This window comes from Polyodon spathula, chromosome 5 (genome assembly GCF_017654505.1).
Source record: "Polyodon spathula isolate WHYD16114869_AA chromosome 5, ASM1765450v1, whole genome shotgun sequence".
Lineage (NCBI taxonomy): Eukaryota > Metazoa > Chordata > Actinopteri > Acipenseriformes > Polyodontidae > Polyodon > Polyodon spathula.
The window spans coordinates 21,487,333-21,509,283 of record NC_054538.1 but is presented as its reverse complement, the minus strand read 5'-3'; the positions used below and the strand labels follow the sequence as shown (position 1 = coordinate 21,509,283).

General features: G+C 39.2%; 1 protein-coding gene across 1 annotated transcript in view; it reads right to left on the bottom strand.

Annotated features, from left to right (window-relative positions):
* The window catches only part of LOC121315727 (sodium/potassium/calcium exchanger 3-like), a 142,044-nt gene that overhangs the window by 112,323 nt on the left and 7,770 nt on the right, over nucleotides 1-21,951 (bottom strand). Inside the window, exon 2 of the mRNA XM_041250074.1 lies at nucleotides 1,442-1,576. Coding sequence (XP_041106008.1) covers nucleotides 1,442-1,576 — 135 coding nt within the window. The remainder of the gene's footprint in view (nucleotides 1-1,441; nucleotides 1,577-21,951) is intronic.

Genomic DNA, 21,951 nt, shown 5'->3' with positions numbered 1-21,951 from the left:
TTGGAAATTGCTTTATGAAACACACGCAGCGCCGACCTCCTCGTCCTCATCGCAAGCACATTGCAATCGCTGGACTTTTGTGAAACGGGCCCCTGGCAGACGGGTTAGTTTGCTTTGGCATGTTTTAGAACATACCATGGCACTCATACTACTAGCTCGCTGTGGAACTGTACACTTTGTTGTAGCTGCTACGGCTAAATTGTAGCTCTTGGCATCTCTGCAAATATTTATATAGATTATATTCTTTCAGAAATGGGATTTTTCACAGGGAACTACATATTAGAGTCAGCACTCGGTCTAGTCAGCAGTTTTTTACCGTCCTTGTATTAAGAAACAAATCAATCCCCATTATATATGTAACCAATTAATGCACTTACCTGTCACACGCAATTTCCGACTCCGTCACCAGTTTTCTAATACAAAGCCCACCTCTTCAATTTTCAACTTATTTGATTATCCGTCACAAGCCGCATTTTTTATTTATTTATTCTTCTTGCATGCCAAATCAGTCTGCTTTCATTCTGCAGTTACACAGCGCGTCCTCCAGTTTCACATGAGGAAAATGCAGCCAAAACAGAGCGAACGAGACTCTGTATTTTTTTTTTTTATCTGTGATCTTTAAGTTGTTTTTGTGCATTGTGCATTGCAACAAATTAAGGCCCTACAGAGCACTATATTCTGCAATTCAGAATACTGACGTTTGATATCTGTTTTAATTCTGGAACCTGTGGTGGTGTTTTGTTTTGTTTTTAATCTTTTGCTAAATTCCTTTTACGCAGTTCTGTGCATGGGGAACATTTTTATTTCATTTTGATGTTGGGTCATTAAAGGGGAATTTTACATACTGCTACAATATGTACCAGATTTAAAAGTATGTACTGTATTACAGTCCATGTGTTGTCTCTTGGCAAGTGACATTATCATATCGTTCTTAATTAAAATACATCTGTTGTAAATATAGTACTGTAAGTAACCAACTACATCTAAATGGAAGCCTACTTATTTTAAAACACAATTCTTTCAGCTATGTATTTTTTGACATTGTATCTTTTTTGTGTTCCCTGAAAAACGGACAAGGGATAGAACGGGTTAAAAAAAAAATGAAATAATCAGATATGTATCACAAGCGTTTAACTGGCACTGAAGTCAAAATTTTATAGGGTCAGATATGTGAGTGCTGACTGTACTAGGCAATCTGTAAATTTTATCGAAATCACGAAATCCATGAAAGCAGTGCAAAAAATACAGCCTACTCATAATTACCTACACTGTGTGAAGCCAACAGAACTGAAAGATAAAACACCAGACAGCAGTGAATGTAGCATGGAAAGCTTGTAAAGTTTGTACTATTAAAATAACACTTGAAGCTGCTTCCTCCAATTCAAAAGAGCTCAGGTAGACCACAGCAGTGTAGCATATTGAAACCATATATAACCCTTACCAGGCTCAGTGCAGTTTTTAAACAGGTGGGGTGTCAATTGCTCTTCCTCCGTTTCGTTCCTGTCGGCTTCCTGCATCAGTCGCCGGCTGCTCCACCTGCCATTGTCTTCAGTAGTGTAGCTTAATATATCATAACCTGAAACGAAAAGAAAGCAAGAATGCATTCATTATTGCAAAAGCATTCACTTGCTGCTGAGAGGATCAAACAGGTACCTGGAATCCCTCTCACCCCGAAACATCCTTCACTGGCATGTGCTGCATCCCAAACATTCAAATCTAGCCACATGTTTACACAGCTGTTCATACCATACCAAACGCTAAGCAACCTCTGGAATTCATTGTTAACAAAACAATGGCTTTTTCTTGAACAATCACTTCCTTAGAGCATACAGTACCGTATATAACATTTATTAGTGTTGGTGATTATGGCCAAAGCATTCCCCAGCTTGTCCATGTGTGCTTGTGCTTTCCCATGTTTTCACTATTCTTTCTATCTCTGTGCTTGAACTACACTTTCCTATGTTTGCACCACATTACACTGCAGTAATGACATTTCTTTTTATTATTTGGCACAACAATTTTACCCAATGTTTTTCTTCTCAATTTAAATGGTCCAATTACGTTGCATCACCACAGCGATCTCCACAACCGTTTAAGAGAACTGATTACTCTGACTGCACAACCAAACAAATTGCCTCTTTACACCCAGGAGCTCCAAAGGATAAAATAGAGTCATGCAGGTGTCCACTGTGAGCTCAGGTGTTACCTGGCCAATAGGGTCCACTGTAGCACAGAGCAACGCTCCCTGTGGAATACAAGTGAAGACTGGCAACTTTCCACAGCTACTCCACAAATCTGCGTTCCTCCGTCTGTGTGACTCAACCCGAAGACCACACAGTTGTGCCTTTACCAGGTGAGCAACTCTGGGACCCCTACCACAGTATATTTCTATAAGGGATTGTTCTCCAGTAAACATTTTGCACCAGAAAGAAATGTGTTAATTAATTGTGCAGCTTCCACATACATCTTAGCTGTTTTATAACAGTGTGCAAATACTCTTTGTTGAAGCAAATGTTTAGTGCATTTTACATGTTAACAACTGCAAATAAAGACAATACTAAATGCCTTTTCATCTAACCAACTACAAATGCGATTTGCTGAAATGCAGTAATAACAATTACAAAGAAAGGTTTCTGCACAGGATTAATCAAAATTAGGCCTGCTGAGTATAGCAAGCAACAAGCCAAAACATCAAACGAAGTTTATTATCTGTATATCTCCTTTTTTACCCAGCTAGATCCTTCAGGTGCAAAACAGATTGGGTTATATCTGTGACGATAAAGAAAACAACAAAAAATGATACCAGTTTACCAGACAACTAAAAATGAACTAGAAAAAAACTAAATGTACCCGTGTGCATAATGTTGTGAATGACATACCAAACTGAATGGTTTCTAAGCATGAGGTAAAATGTGAAAAAGATCTGTATCATTGATATGACAAACAAATTAAAAAAAAAAAAATGGAAAATATTATATCCAGTCTATGCAATTATATTTTACACAACCATAATATTAATGGAGACAACATTAGCATTTTACTTCTACTGTTTTCAAATAGATTGTTATATACTTTTGCCGCTGCACTAAAACTAATTTTTCTTCAGGCTTTGCTAAAAGGAAATGAGGCAGAATTTATCAGCATGTTTTCAGGTCAATAAAACGCAGTTATTAAATTAGGAAAATGTAAAACACTGCAGTCTTAAAGTGGAAAGGAGAAAGGATTGCAAAACCGAGTTAGACGATTTCAGCAATGGCAGGTGAAATTACCTGAAAAAAATTGTTCAAAAGCATATTCTTAACTGGCATGCTGTTTACATTCAAATACGGTACATTTTTGGACAGCTCTCTCTCTCTCTCTCTCTCTCTCTCTCTCTCTCTCTCTCTCTCTCTCTCTCTCTCTCTCTCTCTCTCTCTCTCTCTCTCTCTCTCTCTCTCTCTCTCTCTCTCTCTCTCTCTCTCTCTCTCTCTCTCTCTCTCTCTCTCTCTCTCTCTCTCTCTCTCTCTCTCTCTCTCTCTCTCCACATATTTTTACATACACACTGTATGCATTGGTTGGTATACCCAGAACATGGAAACCTATTCAAGTCGCACTGTGAACATGGCGACTTCAGCCATTTGAAACATTTATATAGCTAATGAATGTCCAGGCGTTGCCCCTGACTACATGAATTTGTACTCGATTTGTAAATACAGTGTACTGCCTGTAGTGGTAGAGATTATTGTCTAAAATTGCATACTGGAATCTGTAGGAGTGCTAATCAAGATTTTAAAATGAACTTATTATTAGCAACAGCAGCATATTCACTGGTCCTCCTTTTCTTGTGTTGACGATCTTTGGGGTCTTATATACTCAGGATATACCTATATTTAAAGTACAAAAAGAAAAAAGAACTTTATTCCTGGTATCTAATCATTTCATGTGCAGAACAGGGTCTGATTTGCTCGTGCGATGGAAGGAAACTGAGACAAAGGAAGTGATTTCATACCAGGAAGCAACAGCAACTTGTACTTATATAGTGTTTTTATAGGGTTTTTATTTAATAAAAAAACTGTGACCATATTACTTGAGAAATATACCTGTATTATAGACCAATATCATTACACCACAGTAGTTTTCCATACTATTTTTGTAGGCTACTATACTGTAGTTTTACTATGAATATACCACTACTTTACCACGGTTAGCCATGATGTGCAATATGTATCTTGTAATGTCCCTTGTTTATTGGGATTGGGGGTACTTTACTTGCAGCAATCCGGAAACCTGGCTTTTCTTTAAGAATAATCCAATATAGGGAATGGCAGGGAGGGATTTAACCCCATCCCCAACCATCTCACTTTCCCAAATAACACTCTTTACATGCGCACCCACAATGTATAATTAATTTCTTTATTCAAGCTGTCAGAGGAAATACCTGTCATTTCGAATTAGCAATTGATTGCTAGTAAGTGGCTTAAATGGTAGCATAAGGCATAGAACTGACGTGTCATGTGTCAAAGCACAAAATCTGATGAGCACTGGCTATGGTACCTGTCGGCAGTCAGAGTAAGAAGCAGGTGTAACAGGGTGGAGGTTCGGAGCTAACCAGCGGCCCTGCACAACGCAAGTGAGCACCATAACCACACTGCAAAAGAGCTCCTCTGCGTTTGTGGTTTTAGAGCTTTTAACCTCTTCTCACCCACGGGACAGGACAGAATCCACAACGGCAGTATATCACATATCACTGCCTGTTACACATGTCAAGGAGCAGATAAAGGAAAACTACTGGGTTGAGCTAAGAGTTAAGGTGGGGCTCAAAAGGATTTGAAAGAATCAAAGACAACTCAGTGAGGGCCAACAAACTGATCAACTGGACAGCCTTCAGATATTAAAGCACTTTATAGCCGCTGAAATTACTTATCATTGTTTTTATTCTGAAATCTGGCCCATTTTATGGTAACGACATCACCTGTCCAATTAACTAGAGTGAGTACTGAGGAATCAGCTATTACTGAAAACATACTGTAAGACAACACTGCTTCCATGAAACAAGGGCCAAAGCCAACACTCTCACTCACTGCAAAGGTCCATGCAAAACAACTCAATAGAGAAGACCACAATCAATCAGAGCCGCGATAAGGGTCACCAAGGGCTACCAGGTGGGGGTATGTAATTATACACTAATTTTGCAATACGATACAGATTGTGATAGGCAGGTCTGATTACAATGTATCACACGACATGTGATGATCCTGCTGGGCTACCTGTATGATGCATAATAAAGATCAATGATGGATTATTTTGTTAAAAGACAAAAATTATGGGGCTCCCGAGTGGCGCACCCGGTAAAGGCACTCTGTGTGGAGTGCAAGATGCACCCCATAGCCTGGAGGTCGCTGGATCCAGTCCAGGCTATTCCACTGCTGACCGTGGACGGGAGTTCTCAGGGTGCCACGTACAATTGGCAGAGCGCTGCCCGGGGGGGTGGGGGCTTAGGTCGGCCAGGATGTCCTCAGCTCACCACGCACCAGTGACCTCTTAGACTGGCCGGGCACCTATGGGACTACCTGTAAGTTGCCCAGAGCTGCGTGGTCCTCCGACACTGTAGCTCTGTGGCGACTGCATGGTGGGCCTGTAGAGTGAAAAGAAGCGGACAGCTGATGGCACACATTTCAGAGGACGTTTGTGTCCGTCTTCATCCTTCCCGAGTCCCGGTGGCCTGGGTTGAAATAAACAATAATTGGGCTTACCAATTTTGGGAGAAAATAAGAAAAATAATTGCCGATTGTAAATTAAAAAAATAATAACAATAATTATATGAGATAGGGAGAGAATGTATTCATGCCAACTATAAAAGATTTCTCTATTCAAGAGCCACTTGGTGAACTACAGTGAGCTATGTTGTACTATTGGTCTTGTATCATGATACAAACCTCTATTACGATATACTGTACGTAAAGAAATGCACAATGAATTCATTGATACACGACAAATCGATCCTTTGGACCATACTTGATACACACAGGAAATTGTTGAGCGTGAAAAACCCAGCAGCGTTGCAGTTCCTGACACACTCAAACTGGCGCACCTGGCACCTACTACCATACCCCGTTCAAAGGCACTTAAATCTTGTCTTGCCCATTTACCCTCTGAATGGCACACATACACAATCCCTGTCTCAGTTGTGTCAAGGCTTAAAAATCCTTCTTTAACCTGTCTCCCCTTCATCTACACTGATTGAAGTGGATTTAACAGGTCACATTAATAAGGGATCATAGCTTTCACCTGGATTCATCTCGTCAGTCGATTTCATGGAAAGAGCAAGTGTACCTAATGTTTTGTGCACTAAGTGTATATACATATATAGTGATAGAGTATGTGTTCCCGACCTTAATTTGGAGGCTTTAGGACCCTGGGGGTTTAGGGAACATCTACTCCATCTTGGTGAGGGAGGCTGCAAGAGGCAACCATGTTAATGAAAATGGTTTAATTGGTTCATTTAATTGTATGATTTGTGAATTTGTTTTGGCAGTTGGCATGACCATTGTAAATTAGAGCCAGCTGCCCACACTTGTTACACTTGTTATAAGCCTCCCAGTTTGTTAAGTCTGGGCTGCCGAGTTGGAGGAAGCAGAAAGCTGTGTGCTCTGCTTCAAAACAGTCATGTGAAGTAAGTACTGTGCGCATTGTGTTTCCGTGTAATAACTGTGTGTTGTTGTTTCGTATCGGTAAGCAGCTTAGCTGCCCGATGGTCAGTCAGAGACTGTACTCTGTTCAGTTAGTACTCCTTCAAGGAGTTAGGCTTTTGTTTGTTTTGTTTGTTTTTTACGAATAAACATACAAGCCCTGTCCTGTTTAAATTGCATCTGTGGTCCAGTAAATGTTTCTTTTACACACAAGAAGACAGTGAAAAGGTCCCGAATTGTGGCAAGGCACCCCCACTTTATATATATGATATTGCAATCATGTCATTATATTTTTCTTTGTTTTCGAAATATGGACAATTTCGATATCAAATGCTCATATTGTTGCCCACCACTATAGTAACTATGAATCACTCAGTACTGCTAAATTCAGAAAGAAACTTAAATTCAATGGTTTCAAAGACACTGCTGAGGACATTGATAAAGCAGGGATGGAAATAAGACTCTTGCTGCCTAGTAGTTTCATCCATTCTAGGTTTTACTACAAGCTTGTTTAGCCCCACAGTGTACAAGTACGCTCAGATCTGTCTTACTAAACTCATAGTAAGACCACGAATGGATCAAACTGCTATGCAAAGCAAGTCTTATTTTCATCCCTGTAAAGACTTCTAGTCGAATCATTGGTCACTGAATTGATGACATGTCCTTCAGTATATTCTGCAATAATACTATGTTGTTCTAAAGGGCCCTCTGATTTTCCATCCTCAATATTCACACAGTTTTAGCCAAGTTTCATTCAGCAGGCACATCAGGGCAAGGTTGAGCTGAGTGATGGAAACATGCACAATGGTTGTTATGACGATACATTCCCCAAATGCCAGTTCAAATTCCTGGCAGAATTCTATTTTTGTCACTATTATTTTATTTTGTTTTCACAATGCATTAAAATAAATGCACAGCTAAACAGAACGCTATAGTGTAGTGCAACGGTCCCCAACTGTGGCCCCAAGCTTCCTTTCCAGTCCTTCTCTGTATTCCAACCATAGTCTAAATTAGTTGTATGAACCTGCTAAGGGGGAATTCATTGGAACAACGGCCCTGACTGGAATAAACCTCAAGGGCCAAATATGGGAACCATTGTGTAGTACAGTGGTGATCAAAGTTGGTCCTTCCAGCCCTGGTCTCTGTTCCAATCCTAATTAAGTTGCTGTCAATTATATATGACAGCTCCTGCATACTTTGTGATGATCTGAAGGCATGGGTGCTTGCCTCTGACCTTGGTGGTTTCTCTATGCCAGAACATGGAGGGTCATGCCACTCCAGGTTTAATAGGTGTTTTTAAATATTTAACTACATTTGAGCCTGGATAGTGATACCATTGGTTCAAAAAAGCATGGTTGGAACAAAGGACTGGACTGGAAGAGCCAACATTGTGAACCCTGGCACAAACCCGGTCCTCGAGGGCCAGAGGCTATGTGTTTTTTCTACTGTTACCCTCAATTCCTTATTTAAAGTAATTTAAACTCCTTCCTTAATTAGTTAATTATTTAATGAAACTCATAAACCCTGAATGACTCCAGACCTCCAGGACACCCCTGTGCCATCAAGTAAGCAACAAAAAGTTAAGGAATAAACAACAACACTTAATCATCATCAGTGTGAAAATCTCCAGTTGCATGAAAATATGAATTTGTTAAAGTTAATTTAAAGCGATCTGTGTGAAGTTCTTCCACGGGGGTTTCAGATATAGTTGAGCCCAGGGGTAATGGGGTTAAGATAATGTTTTTATTTTAGATACCTTTGAGATAGATGAAAAGAAAAATAAAAGACTGGAGCTACAGTAACACTTTTAAAATATATCCCAAAATCTACGTAAGATGGTAACTGCTTAGCAATAGTATTTTCAATACCCTAAGTTTAAATATTGCATTATCAAACTTTCAAATGATGTTCTCTTGAGAATGGTTATGAAGTTCTTGATTCAATAAATGAAATAAATCTGTGACATGTTTTATTTCAAAGGGTGCAGAGTAGTAGAACACTTTGTATAAATGCCAGCAAGCAAAACTCAAAGAGCAATGCAGCCAGAGGGTGATAAACACTGATGCACAAAAGAAAAGACAGAACAATGCAAACAAAGGGGTGAGTGGCACATTACGGAAATGACAATGCTGCCTATCTCAAGCCGGAGATGAAGCATAACTAAAAAACAGAATACAAAAATCATCACAAAAGTAAATACAGTAATGGTAATCAGTGCACACACACACACAGAGTGGCATTGCTAGACGGGAGATAAGACTAAAAAAACCTGATTATCAGTGCTTTATCTCCCCATGTACAGTACCCTGGCTTGTGATTCTGTTCCCAGATAGAACCTTTTCCGATGTGAAAACAGCAGCAGTTTGTGGCTTGTGCTTTTGAGTAAATACGCAGTATGGTTTAAGGAGCCAGTCTCAGTATCAAGAGCAATTTACAGGCACAAGAGCAATGGGCTCTCTGAGGCCTTGTTTAATGTCTTGCTAATTAAGGCTGCTCTGGCCATGGCAAGCTGTGAAGTAATTTATGGGTAATTTGTAGGCTGTCAAAAGTAGTTATGAAGGGTTTCTACCTATAAATAAAGGAGATTAATCATCTTTTATTAATTCTCCCTTCCAGGTCAAGGTGCCCATCCCTTAAAACCAGGAATTTATCAAATAGCCCATCGAATTCTATACCTGCTTCCTACTTTCTAGACAAATAAAGCATTGCTTTTAGCAATGGAAGCTTCATGATGAGAAGGGATCTGTGTATGCTCTGTTTAAAGCTATGTATGTTATTGAAAAAAAATCAGTGTAAGAACTTGGCTCTTGAAATCTTAATTTGGCTACTACTTTTAGAATTTGGTTATTTTCAACGACAAAAAAAATGCTATTGTTTTTTGGTCCTAAAATAAGCCCTATAACCTTTGACAAGCTAGAACTTATTCAAGATTCATTTACTAATAAGCATAATCACAATCCTTTGAGCCAAGTATGTGTTGACAATAGACAATGGACAATGGATAATGGATGTGGTGTCATTTGGGCAAGACATGAGACCAAATTGCTGGGACCTGTCTGCTTTATGGTCACGAATATTTCCATGGATCTCATCCAAAAAGACCACTTGCAGTGCAAATCCGAGAAAAACATTCTTAAGAAGCTCTAAGTCCAAAAAATACGGCAGAAAAAGGGGCAACAATCTAAGCAAATCGTAAATTCATCAATTTAACAGCCTTCCATGTTTTAACATTTGGAACTGGCCTTGCAACTTTGGTGAAAAAGGCAAAAGAAATCCTGGAACACCATCTCGGTCACCTCATCATGATTACCCATGGAAAATATATTGGTTTTTCAGAAATGAGTCATTTTAATTTTTTTTTAAACAGATTTTATATTAGTGTGTTAGTGCTCACTTAAAAAGTAAGTAGCGGGATTTCGAAAAAGATAGTGTTGCATGTCACCATGTGTTGCTACAACTGTTCAAAACGTCTGCTGTAGTGCACTGATAGTATTGCCCACATTGTCAAACAGCTAATCCAGCAATAATGATCCATGATGTGGTACGGAACAGAAAAGCTAGAGCACTTGATGTTGTTTTTTTTTTTTCCAGCAGTGATTTAGAGGACAGAGCTCAAACCCCGGTGCACTCAAGCAGGCATTTTAAAAGAGCTTTGAAACAGACTAAGTTTACTCTTTCAATGTGAGCACTCAAGTGTTGCTTCTTAATATGGCCATTAGTTTTATGACACAAGGTGATCTCTCTACCAAGAAAAAGAAAGCTTTTATAGCCATGGTTTTTACTATATACAGGAAGCAAGGCTGTTTACCAAATAAAGTACTACCTTTATAACAGACATTTATCAAAGGTGACGAAATACAGTCTATGGATCATCTCACACACACTGAAACAGTATGGCAAAGGACCTGCAAGCTTTCTGTGTGCCATGCATATGTAGTTACTACTAAACCCAGTTAGAAAATCATTCACCAAGTTTGTTAAAGTCTTGTTTTACATCTGATTTAAAATTTCATGAATACATTCCCTGGTAGCCTTCAGGGTTTTAAGTTTACTGTACCTGGCAAAAGTGTAGTAAAACAAGCATGTCAGTGACACAACTGTTAAAGCAGAAACAGCCATCAGTAACATGAAAACATAATGTGCATCCCAATGACTTACATATCATGTCAGCATAGAAAAGGATGGGTCCAGTAAGAGTTCTTCTGCCAGCAAGAGCATGGTATATGGAACATATGAGAGAAAATAAGCAATTTAATTTAAAAAACTTTGTTTTAGTTAGAAAATCCTAATTTTGTTTTTCTTCTGTCCCTGTTACAGTTCCAGTATCCAAGCACTGTAAACTACAGTTCTGTACTGTCTGTAGCCATGCTTTGATTGTGTATCTTTTCCAACTGGTAGTCATTCAATCCTGTGATCATGTGTAATTGTATACTGTGTGGTATTATTTCTTCGTTTTTGTTTTTGCTGTTGCAGTAAAACCGGCAAGTTGATTTCCAAACCAGTCATCTCCCAAATGTTAGCTCAGGCAAATTATAAAAGTTTGCCAAGGTATTTTTACAATTTCCCCCAAATGCTTTTCCCATGGTTATACTAGGCATTTACCATAATTGACCCTGGTTTGCCATGTTTATTAATGCTTCAGCATACTTCTCTGTGCTTTACAACGTTACCCATGTTTTACCATGCTTTCACTATGCTTTCACTATGCTTTATTATGTTTTTACTATGGGAAACCTTGAAAGGATATGACTATCAAAATCTAATTATAATGCTGTCTCTCTGTAATTTAATGTAAGCAATAGTTTCTTTAAAAAAATAGTTTCGTTTTGGAAAAATGTTAAGAACATTTTAATTTCCTGCATTTTGTTTGCTGTATATATGCTGCCTCTGGGTGCTGTTGAAGACATGAAGGAAACTTTCATTACTATCCTGATTATACTCAGCTCTATTTATCTTTGAAGCCAGGTGATACCTCGACCGGAAATGATCTAACTGCCTCTCTTGCTGACATTCAGCAATGGATGTCAGAACATTTCCTAATGTTAAACCCAGACAAAACAGAGGTAATGTTCGTGGGATGAACAACTCTGACCTTTGTCTATCACTTGTTACTGTCTTACTGTTTTGCCCCTGGGAGGAGCACCATTGTTACTTGTAGTTTATTGGCTTGTGTGCTCATGTTGTCTTGCTGCTAGAACCTATTCAGGGGCTCGGGAACTCCCACCCTGTCGCTTCACTCCTCCTATGGGGCCTGGTATAAATGATTATGTCTTCCGCTTTTTCTTCAGTCTATTGAGCCTAGCAAGCAGACGCAGACTCCATACTGCCGTGTGCAATAAAGAAAGACCTATCTGCGTGAATAAACCCAAAGACAATCTCCGAGTTTTATTCCTTCATTTACATTAAAAGAAAAAGCTTATCCGTTTCATATAGGGAAACTTGCCGGACCAGGTTAACATTGCTGTAAATCAAAGCCCTGTGAAAATATGAAGTACATGTAACAATGCACCCTGACAACAACACATAATAAATTATAGCCGTCACAAAGAATAATCTATATCTGGACGATAAGCCTGCATTGGCTCCACCTAGTCTTGAAACTTAAGACCAAGTGACTCCAAAACAATGCTTGAGAAGTTTACACCACAATCACCATTGAATCAAAGATACATTTTCACACTTTACTGTCAAACACTGTTTTCCTAGCACTTATGTCAACAAAAGAATTACAAAACAGCTGGCAGTCGTCCATGAATGTCTTGGCCCGGGCACTAAAGTACACAGCAGTGGAAACTTTGCATCAGTTATGGAAAGAGGAACCCATATTAAGATGAAAATGTACCTTCCACCCTTATTTGGCTGATTCAGCAGCTTATGTATCCACAGCAGACTTGGAAAGGCTGAACTAGACTTCTCTGTCCCCCTTGTGTAACTCCATTACCTTTGAAATGATCTACTGATAACTCCAAAGTGTGTGTCTGAAGGAGGAATACTGTTTAACTGGAGGTACCATTGTAACTCATAATCTGTACAAATCATAGTAAGTATGTAACTACAGAAGGTTTTGTGATTCATGACGCAATAAGTTGCCTTGTTATGGTCACAACACTACAGAGTAACACACATCCCCACCTCCACGGCTATGAATAACTGGGCCCTATTCACAACACTTCAGGGACTGTTTTAAGGAATTATCTTTTCAGGACTGTTTTATGAACACTTATTTTGATTCATTCAATTTCCTGTTCATTAAACTGTTTTTAGAAGCTCGTTCTCATTTTACAAAGTACTGTAACCTGAAAGAATGTCTATGAACACGCTTAAAAAAAAAAAAAAGTTCCTTATAATAATAAAAGATTAAACCCAGAGCAGTGTTGTAATTCAGAAATGTACTGGCTGCTGTACCCAAGCAGTAAATATATGAATATATCCTTTATTAAACTCTGTGCATGCCTTATAAGCAATAAAAAAAAAATCTATCAATTGAGTCCCACATAAAACCTAGATTTGTAATATAGTATCACAGTACACTGCGATACACTATAACTTGCCAGCAACTTGCAGGTTTTTTGGGTTCAATGGTTTGTCAGCTCACCACTGCCTATAACTTAATGTCAGCAAAAAAAAAAAAAGAAGAAAACCACGTCATTAATAATATCTATAAGGCCATCACATCTAGTAAATTCTATTTTTAGCTGAGAATGTAGGACATCCCCCCAGTTACGATCAACCCTGACAATATTAATGACCTCCTTTTTATCTGAGCTAATCACAAGAGACCAAAGGAAAAGTCATCCGTGTCACAGTGAATGCATAAACTCCATATTAGTACATAGACACAGAGATTATTACAGCCCTACTTTCAACTATATGGAGTGTATATAAAACGCACAGTGGAAACAAAAACAAGTCCTTTACTAAAATCTGTTCATATGTGAGAGGCACAAAACTGATTAACTACAACTGGGCCTGTACTGTACTGAACGACAATGACGTGGTGTTGTTCTATTCAGGTCAATAACAACGTGAGTGGGTTTAGATGAGTGTATGTTGCTGGTGTGTACATGAATCCCTGTTCACTTTCTGACCAGACAAGAACAATGTTTAACTCGGTTTAAATCATGTTACAATGCAACATATGTAATCTCATAATGCAGCTGCAATGTAGTTGTAGTGTAACAAAACTGCAGCCAGCTGCACACTGTTAATTCTTGAATACATTGCCCTTTCACTGCTGTTTTCCATATGGATTCGACAGCACAGCTCGCCCGTCCCAATTAACTCCCTATTTCTTGGATACCTCTGCAGTTTTAGCCGGTGTTTGCCAAGGATTTGTCTCCGTTCGTAGTTCTGAGGTAACCATTTGTTTGTGTGATTTCCAAACTTCCTTTCCTTAGGTCAGTTCTAACAAAAATATATGTATTTGTATTATTTCTGGAACACAGCCCCAAGGATAAAGAAATTAACTGATAACGGCTGTGTACACAACTTTGCCTCAATCAATGGTGAAGCTTAGGTTCTTGTTCTTCCGATATCTAATTGATTGATGAAGGAACACCAGTTCTTCAGACAACTTTTTGGGACAACTAAAGCATTTTTGTGACCGTATTCAAACAATCTTCTCATAAACAACAAAATTCCACTTAGGTATTTCACTAGCTTCTCATATCTTTGGTACAGCATGGAGCCAAGTGATGGACTATACTGGTCTTACTGGAAAGTAAGGGCTGTAGGACCCTGGGGAACATGAAGGTGGTAAGGGAAATTCTGGCTTCAGGCTGAGGGCAGGTAGAAAGTTTGGCCAAGCTAATTCGTTAAATAGTTTCAGGTTTGGTTATTATCTCTGCCTGTCCACAACAAACATATTAAGTCTGCTCTATAAAACAGAGGAGGTGACAACCATCGAGAAGGACTACCAGAGAATACAAACAACTGTGCCGTTTTGAATCAGGCTGTCCAAACAAGAGGTCAGTTACAAGGTTTAAATATTTGTTGGGGGTAAAAAGACCTAACCTTTCCCCACAGTGAGTATAGGGTGGAATTGAGGAGAACTTACCCCCTGATAAGTTTAGGTTAGTTCTCCCAAAGGGTGATTGGTTTTTGGTTTTTGGTTATGTTTCTTAAAAGGGCCAGAAGCCCACTATAAAGTTTGTTTTTCTTTGGAATAAAATTGCACAGCCAGCATTTTGAACTTTGACACAGTGTTTTTGTAACTTTCTTTCCACCTGACCTACAAGGCACCAATTCACAGTCTGATATTGATTTATCTAATGTGATAAATTAATGAGCTGTAATATCCTTATAGATGACCTATAGATAAAATACCATGGTATAGCAATGCTACTTCACTGTCATTTAATGTAATTTCAGGAAGGACATGGTCGACAACAAAATGGCACACTAGCAGCCACATAGGACTCAACAACTTGAATAAACTAAAAGTAAAATCATGATGCAGCACAAACCGAAATATTATGTTCCAAATGACCCTGACACCTGATAAAGCAATGTTCCCCAGGCTGAGCGATTAATTTCTTTAAATTCATGTATTTATTTACCTTCATTTTATAAAATACAAACCTAACAGCTCCAGCTTGGTAGTTGAAAAACAGATCATACAAATGAATGCAAAAACTGTTCTTAAAACTCTGGAAACGTAGGTATTCCAGCAAGTGGAATGTTCTGTCTGGGCTGAACTCAAGCAATGCCACAGTATGGTGCAAGGGGGCACTGTGCTGTTGGAATCACACATACAATGAAAGTCCCATCCAAAAAGGCATTTACAATGCCTATAGAAAGTCTATACCCCCTTGAACTTTTTTCACATTTTGTTATGTCAGTGCCTCAGAGTTTTATGCATTTAAATGAGGATTTTTTTCCACTTATCTACACACCATACTCCACACTGTTAAGGGGAAAAAAGTTTTTTGAGAAAAAAATTATATATTAAAAATACAAAACTGAAAAATCATAATTCGATAAGTCTCCACCCCCCCTGAGTTCATACTTAGTGGAAGCACCTTTGGCAGCAATTACAGCTGTGAGTCTGATGGGATAGGTCTCTACCAATTTTACACACCTAGATTTGGCAATATTTGATCATTCTTCTTTACAAAATCTGTTCAAGCTCTGTCAAGTTCCTTGGGGAGCGCTGATGGTCTTCAAGTCATGCCACAAATTTTCGATTGGATTTAGGTCGGGGCTCTGACTGGGCCACTCAAGGACATTTACCTTTTTGTTCCTTTGCCATTCCGGTGTAGCTTTGGCTGTGTGCTCTGGGTTGTTGTCATGCTGAAAGGTAAACTTCCATCCCAGTTTCAGCTTTCATGCAAAGAGTAGCAGGTTTTCCTCAAGTACTTCTCTGTACTTTGCTCCATTCATTTTCCCTTCTATCCTGACAAGTGCCCCAGTCCCTGCCGATGACAGACATCCCCATAACATAATACTGCCACCACCATGCTTCACAGTAGGGATGGTGTTGTTTGGGTGATGTGCTGTGTTGGGTTCCATTCTAGTTTCGTCAGACCACAAAACTTTTTGCCACATGGCTACAAAAGTTTTTTTTTTTTTGCATACTTCAAACGGGATTCAAGGTGGGCTTTCTTGAGTAAAGGCTTCCTTCTTGCCTCCCTACCATACAGGCCATATTTGTGGAGTGCTTGGGATATTGTTGTCATATGCACACTTTGACCAGTCTTGGCCATAATAGCCTGTAGCTCTTGTAAAGATGCCATTGGCCTCTTGGTAGCCTCTCTGATCAGTCTCCCTCTTGCTCGGTCATCCAGTTTGGAGGGACGGGCTGATCTAGGTGGTGCCATACACTTTCCACTTCTTAATAATTGTCTTGACCATGCTCCAAGGGATATTCAAGGCCTTTGATATTTTTTTATACCCATCCCCTGATCTGTGCCTTTCAACAACTTTGTCCCGGAGTTCTTTTGAAAGCGCCTTGGTGCGCATGGTTGAGTCTTTGCTTTGAAATGCCCTACCCAGCCCAGGGAACCTATAGGAACTGCTGAATTTATCCTGAAATCATGTGATTCACTAAAATTTCACTAAAAACACATGTGGAGGCCACTTAACTTGGTGTGTGATTTTGAAGGCGATTGGTTACACCTGAGATAATTTAGGATTGCTATTACAAGGGGGTGGACACTTAACCAACCAAGCTATTTCAGTTTTTATTTTTAATTATTTTCTACAAATTTCTAGAATATTTTTTTCACTTGGAAGTTGTGGGGCAGGCTGTGTAGATAAATGAAAAAAAAACAATTTTAATGCATTTTAATTCCAGGCTATAAGGCAACAAAAGGTGAAAATTTTGAAAGGGATGTAGGCTTTCTAAGGCACTATATACTGCACATAGTAAATGCATTTTCATTTGGGCAAGCTCTGCTTTTACAACATCCTTTATAGTGCTCCTTGTCTGCTTTAATAATTCAATCCGGACAGGCCCGCTCCAGTTCTCTCATGTGTATTACATCTATCAATAAATAAGAACTCTTCCTAAAAATAAATCAAGGGCCTTATGAAATTGGCTCTTGCAGCAAATCCCTGCTCACTTACAAAAAAAAAAAACAACAGTTAATCAAAAAAGCATTGCCAGTTTACGGCCATTTCTGGATATTAACATAATCCCTAATCAATTCTGAAACGCTGAATTGACCTCTTGAAATCCACTTAGCTACATTAAATATATCTATGACTGCTTCAAATGAGTCCAAGTGCTTACGAAATACCACTTGTGTGTACACAAGACTTTACATGCAAGTCTAAACTCATTCAGACTTACTCATACAAATGTACTAGCGCAATATGTAGCTAGCAGTGCAAGCTCCTTCTAGGAGGAGAATTGCTATACTTATTTATTTTAAACAGTGTTGCTTTTTGACCTGCATTGTTCCCCTGTTCTGAAGTGACATTAAATAAAACTTTTGGACAGGCAGCTTTCACAGGGAACATATGCTGTACTCTATAGACTCTACAGACAGTTTCAGAGTGTATATTCAGATATCAGAAATATAAACATCTAGAGGCACATTCACAAAGCACTTTTAACCTTCATTAATTCATTTTACAAAAAAATACTGCAAGGTATTAAAACTACAGTCAGCACTTGGTTATCCATTACCCAGATACACGTCAGTCGCATTTTACCACCCTTGAATTAAAAATAAAATCAATCCCCATTATATATATATTTATTTCACAGGGCGGCGCTATGGCCCCTGATAGTGTTTATTGACAGAGTTAGTAAACATATACACATGGAGAGAGGGGTTCCGCCTCTTCAAGGCTCAACATTTACTTGATTGATAGACACGATAAACAGGAGAGGGGCAATGACCTCCATAGGTGAGGATTCTGCCTTTTGAAAAGAGGTCTCTTGCTAGATCTAGCAAAGTCTTTGAGGTGACCCGATATACAAGAAGGGCACCGTCTCTGAGGTTACCCGACATATGAACAGGCTCACGAACCGGAAAGAAAAACATAAATTACTGTTGTTAACACAAAAGAGGTTCTGGCTCTTCCTGACCCAACATATACGGTAGGGGGGGTTCCGTCGCTGAGGAGACCCGACAAATAGGAGACTCATGGAGAACCCTCCTCTATGAGGTTAATGAAGCGGAGCTTAACAAAGGGTTGTAGAAAGTGGAATCACTAACCCCTCAAAAGATGGACCCCTGGCTCCCCGCTGATGCAACGTGAAGAAAAAGAGAACCGCCAATGCATAAGAAAGAAGAAAAGAGAAAACATTTAGACGAAAGAAAACAAACACTTAATGTGACAAAGGGGTTAGTAGACTGTACCCTAATGACTACGTGAAGACCCTCTGCACAATGGAAAGAAAAAAACACCTTTCTTTTAATTTTATTTCTTAGGGGGAAATCTTTGGTGGCTAGGGCAGAAAGATCGTCCCCACTCCGGACATACTAGCAATGGACTGATGTGCAGAGGATATTTCAGATGATGAAGAACGAATATAAGTTTCAACTGCTGACGAAGTCCAGCGCCCCATATTTTTAATTAAATGCTGGTTAATGTTGGCTTTTGTAGCTGAAGTAGCTGCCCCTATTCTAAATGAATGAGGAGTATAGAATTGCAAAGGAAGACCTGCTCTGGACACCACGGTGTGTTGAAAACCAATGCCTTGGTACAATGGACCGGTTTGAATTGATAAACAAAGGGTCAGAAGATGAAATGGCCTTGCATTCTGCAATGTACTTCAACATGGAAGTGAAGGGACACAGAGGAGAGTTGATCTTAGAAAGCTGAATACATTGGCCTTGCTGCAGTTGATCTGTTTTTGAAATGCAAAGAATGCATTGCAAAGAATGCATAAGAAAACATAAAGTTAGTATTTGTTCAAACATATAATGCGTGGTGTTCCGCCTCTTCAAAGCCCAACATAATAGAAGGGGGGTTCAGTCGCTGAGGAGACCTGACAAACAGGAGGGGTGCCACCGTCTTTGAGGTGACCCGACAAACACGAGGGATGCCACCGCTTGGGGACCCTCACATAGAGGACATAACGTCTTTTGCAGAGAATGCTTTACGATACTCAAAAAACATAGTCCCTCCGTATCTGACAGATAGCTCCACGATGTAGTATTCATAGGAGTCCAATTCAGCTCTGCGGTTAGGATGTACCGAGCATAACACAGGATAAAGCAGGACAAATTCCCCTAATGTAAGATTTTTAAACTGTCTGGGATCTCTGGATTTTAGAGTTACTGCCAAATCTCCGCAATCCACTACTCTATGGTCCAAGAATTCCGAAGTCGTCATTAATAGTGAAACAAGATTATTGTCCTTACCTTCGAGAATGTTACATCTGATTTGTGAAGATATAGTGTGACGTCTAGCTGCAGTTGGAGAGGAGGATCCGTATGTAAAGGCAGTAGCGAGGTTGTATACTGGAGGATCTGCTTCGCTGGCTGAAATTAGGACTGGACCGGAAGAAGCTGTAGGTGGTGCTGCAGTATTTGATGCTGGAATTAATGACAGCGCTGTAGATTGTTTTCCCTGTTCCATATTAGACACCCTTTTATCTAGATCCAACAGTTGAGAACTGACCGAAGATAGAGTATCGGCAAAAGGCTGCATAAATGATTTGATCATGATTTGATCAGGCATGTCATATGCAGACAGGCTAAAATAATTGAATCTGTTCAGTCTTAAACAAAGAAGACTATGTGGTGACCTAATTCAAGCATTCAAAATTCTAAAAGGTATTGACAGTGTCGACCCAAGGGACTTTTTCAGCCTGAAAAAAGAAACAAGGACCAGGGGTCACAAATGGAGATTAGACAAAGGGGCATTCAGAACAGAAAATAGGAGGCACTTTTTCACACAGAGAATTGTGAGGGTCTGGAATCAACTCCCCAGTAATGTTGTTGAAGCTGACACCCTGGGATCCTTCAAGAAGCTGCTTGATGAGATTTTGGGATCAATAAGCTACTAACAACCAAACGAGCAAGACGGGCCGAATGGCCTCCTCTCGTTTGTAAACTTTCTTATGTTCTTATGTTCTTAAATATTTGCGAATGTTGGATTTCAATGGCTGGCTGCTGGTTAGCGGTGCTAGTTGTGGGGGTGATTTGATCTGGAATAGACTGCCTGCTGTCTGTTTTAGGACGCTGAATGGCTGGGCGCGGCTGATTATGTTTTTTCGGAGGAAAGACTGGTTCTGCTGAGACTGAATTTCAATAGAGAATAAAAAGAGACTCTCTATCACTCCCTGCTGGAATCGCATTTCTGACTCTGTCACGAGTTTTCTGATAAAAAGCCCATCTCTTCAATGTTACAATTTATCTGAATATCCATCACAGCCCACGTTTAAAAAAAAAAAAAAAAATCTCTTTAACGCCAAATCAGTAATATTGTGCAGTTACACAGCGCTGCCTCCAGTTTCACCTGACGATAATGCAGCCAAAACAAAGCGAACAAGACAAGCTACGGTAATGTAACAGTTAATCATTAAACCGGTTTAGATACTGTGATGTATTTTTTTTTTTAATCTGTGATCTTTAGTTGTTTTTTGCATTTCCATTTGCAAGTGAACTATGACATTAGGGCCTTATAGAGCACTATATTCAGCAATTTTTTTAATACTGACTTTGGCTATTGTTTTAATTCTGGAAAATGTGGGGATTTTTTTTTGGGGGGGGCTATCTTTTGGTTTTGGTAAATGCATTGCTTTTTACGTTTTAAGCAATTCTGTGCATGGGTAACATTTAGATTTCATTTTGCTGTTGGGTCGTTAATGGGGAATTTTACACACTGCTACAATACATACCGGATTTAAAAGTATGTACTGTATTACAGTTAACATGTCGTCTCTTTAGTTTTGGCAAGGGATATTTTCAGAATTACATTGTTCTGAATTAAAATACTTATCCTGTTGAAAATATAGTACTGTACTAACAAAACCAACACAGTACATCTAAATGAAAACCTACATATTTTAAAACACAGTCCTTTCAACTATGTATTTTTGATATTGTATTTTTTATGCTCCCTGAAAAACAAAGACAAGGGTTGGAACGGGCCAAAATTAAATAATCGGATATGTGTCACACTCGTTTAACCATCACTGAAGTAAAAATGTTATAGGGTAGGATATGTGAGTGCTGACTGGAGTATAATACCTCTTATTATTCCAAAAGAAACCATACTTCCTACTGAAACACCAACACCTTCAGCTGGTTCAGTGGGTGGTTCTGAATTCTTACCAGTGTGCCTCCCTACCCCTTATTAGGCACTTTGCTAGATCTAGCAAGAGACCTCTTTTCAAAAGGCAGAATCCTCACCTATGGAGGTCATTGCACCACACAAAAAGAAGGCTTTTGTCATGAGTGCAGAACTTTCATTTTGTTCTCTTGCTGTTTGTGTTGGTTTTTCAGACAAACATTTTACTGAGAATACGTCAAAAGCAGATTTTCTCCTCTCACAGACACATATTACTCCAAGTGTATCTGTTCCTAAAAGGTGAAATAAAAACTTCACAGCAGACTGCAATCAGCATACTGAAACACCTGTGAGCACAATCTTGCCAGTTCTATGATCAGCCAGAAGAGGGCGCTGAACTGTTTTTCTAAACGACTACCCAAGGTTTCATTAAGACAATCAAGAGGCCCTATTCAATAAATCTGTACAGCAGCGCAATTCACAAAATAAAATTGCCATTCCTAAAACTAGCCCTGGATTCAGTAAGAAATGAGTACTGGCTAGTCAGGCATGGTGTAGACAGGTCCCATGAGAGCTTCCTCTCGCAGCTCTG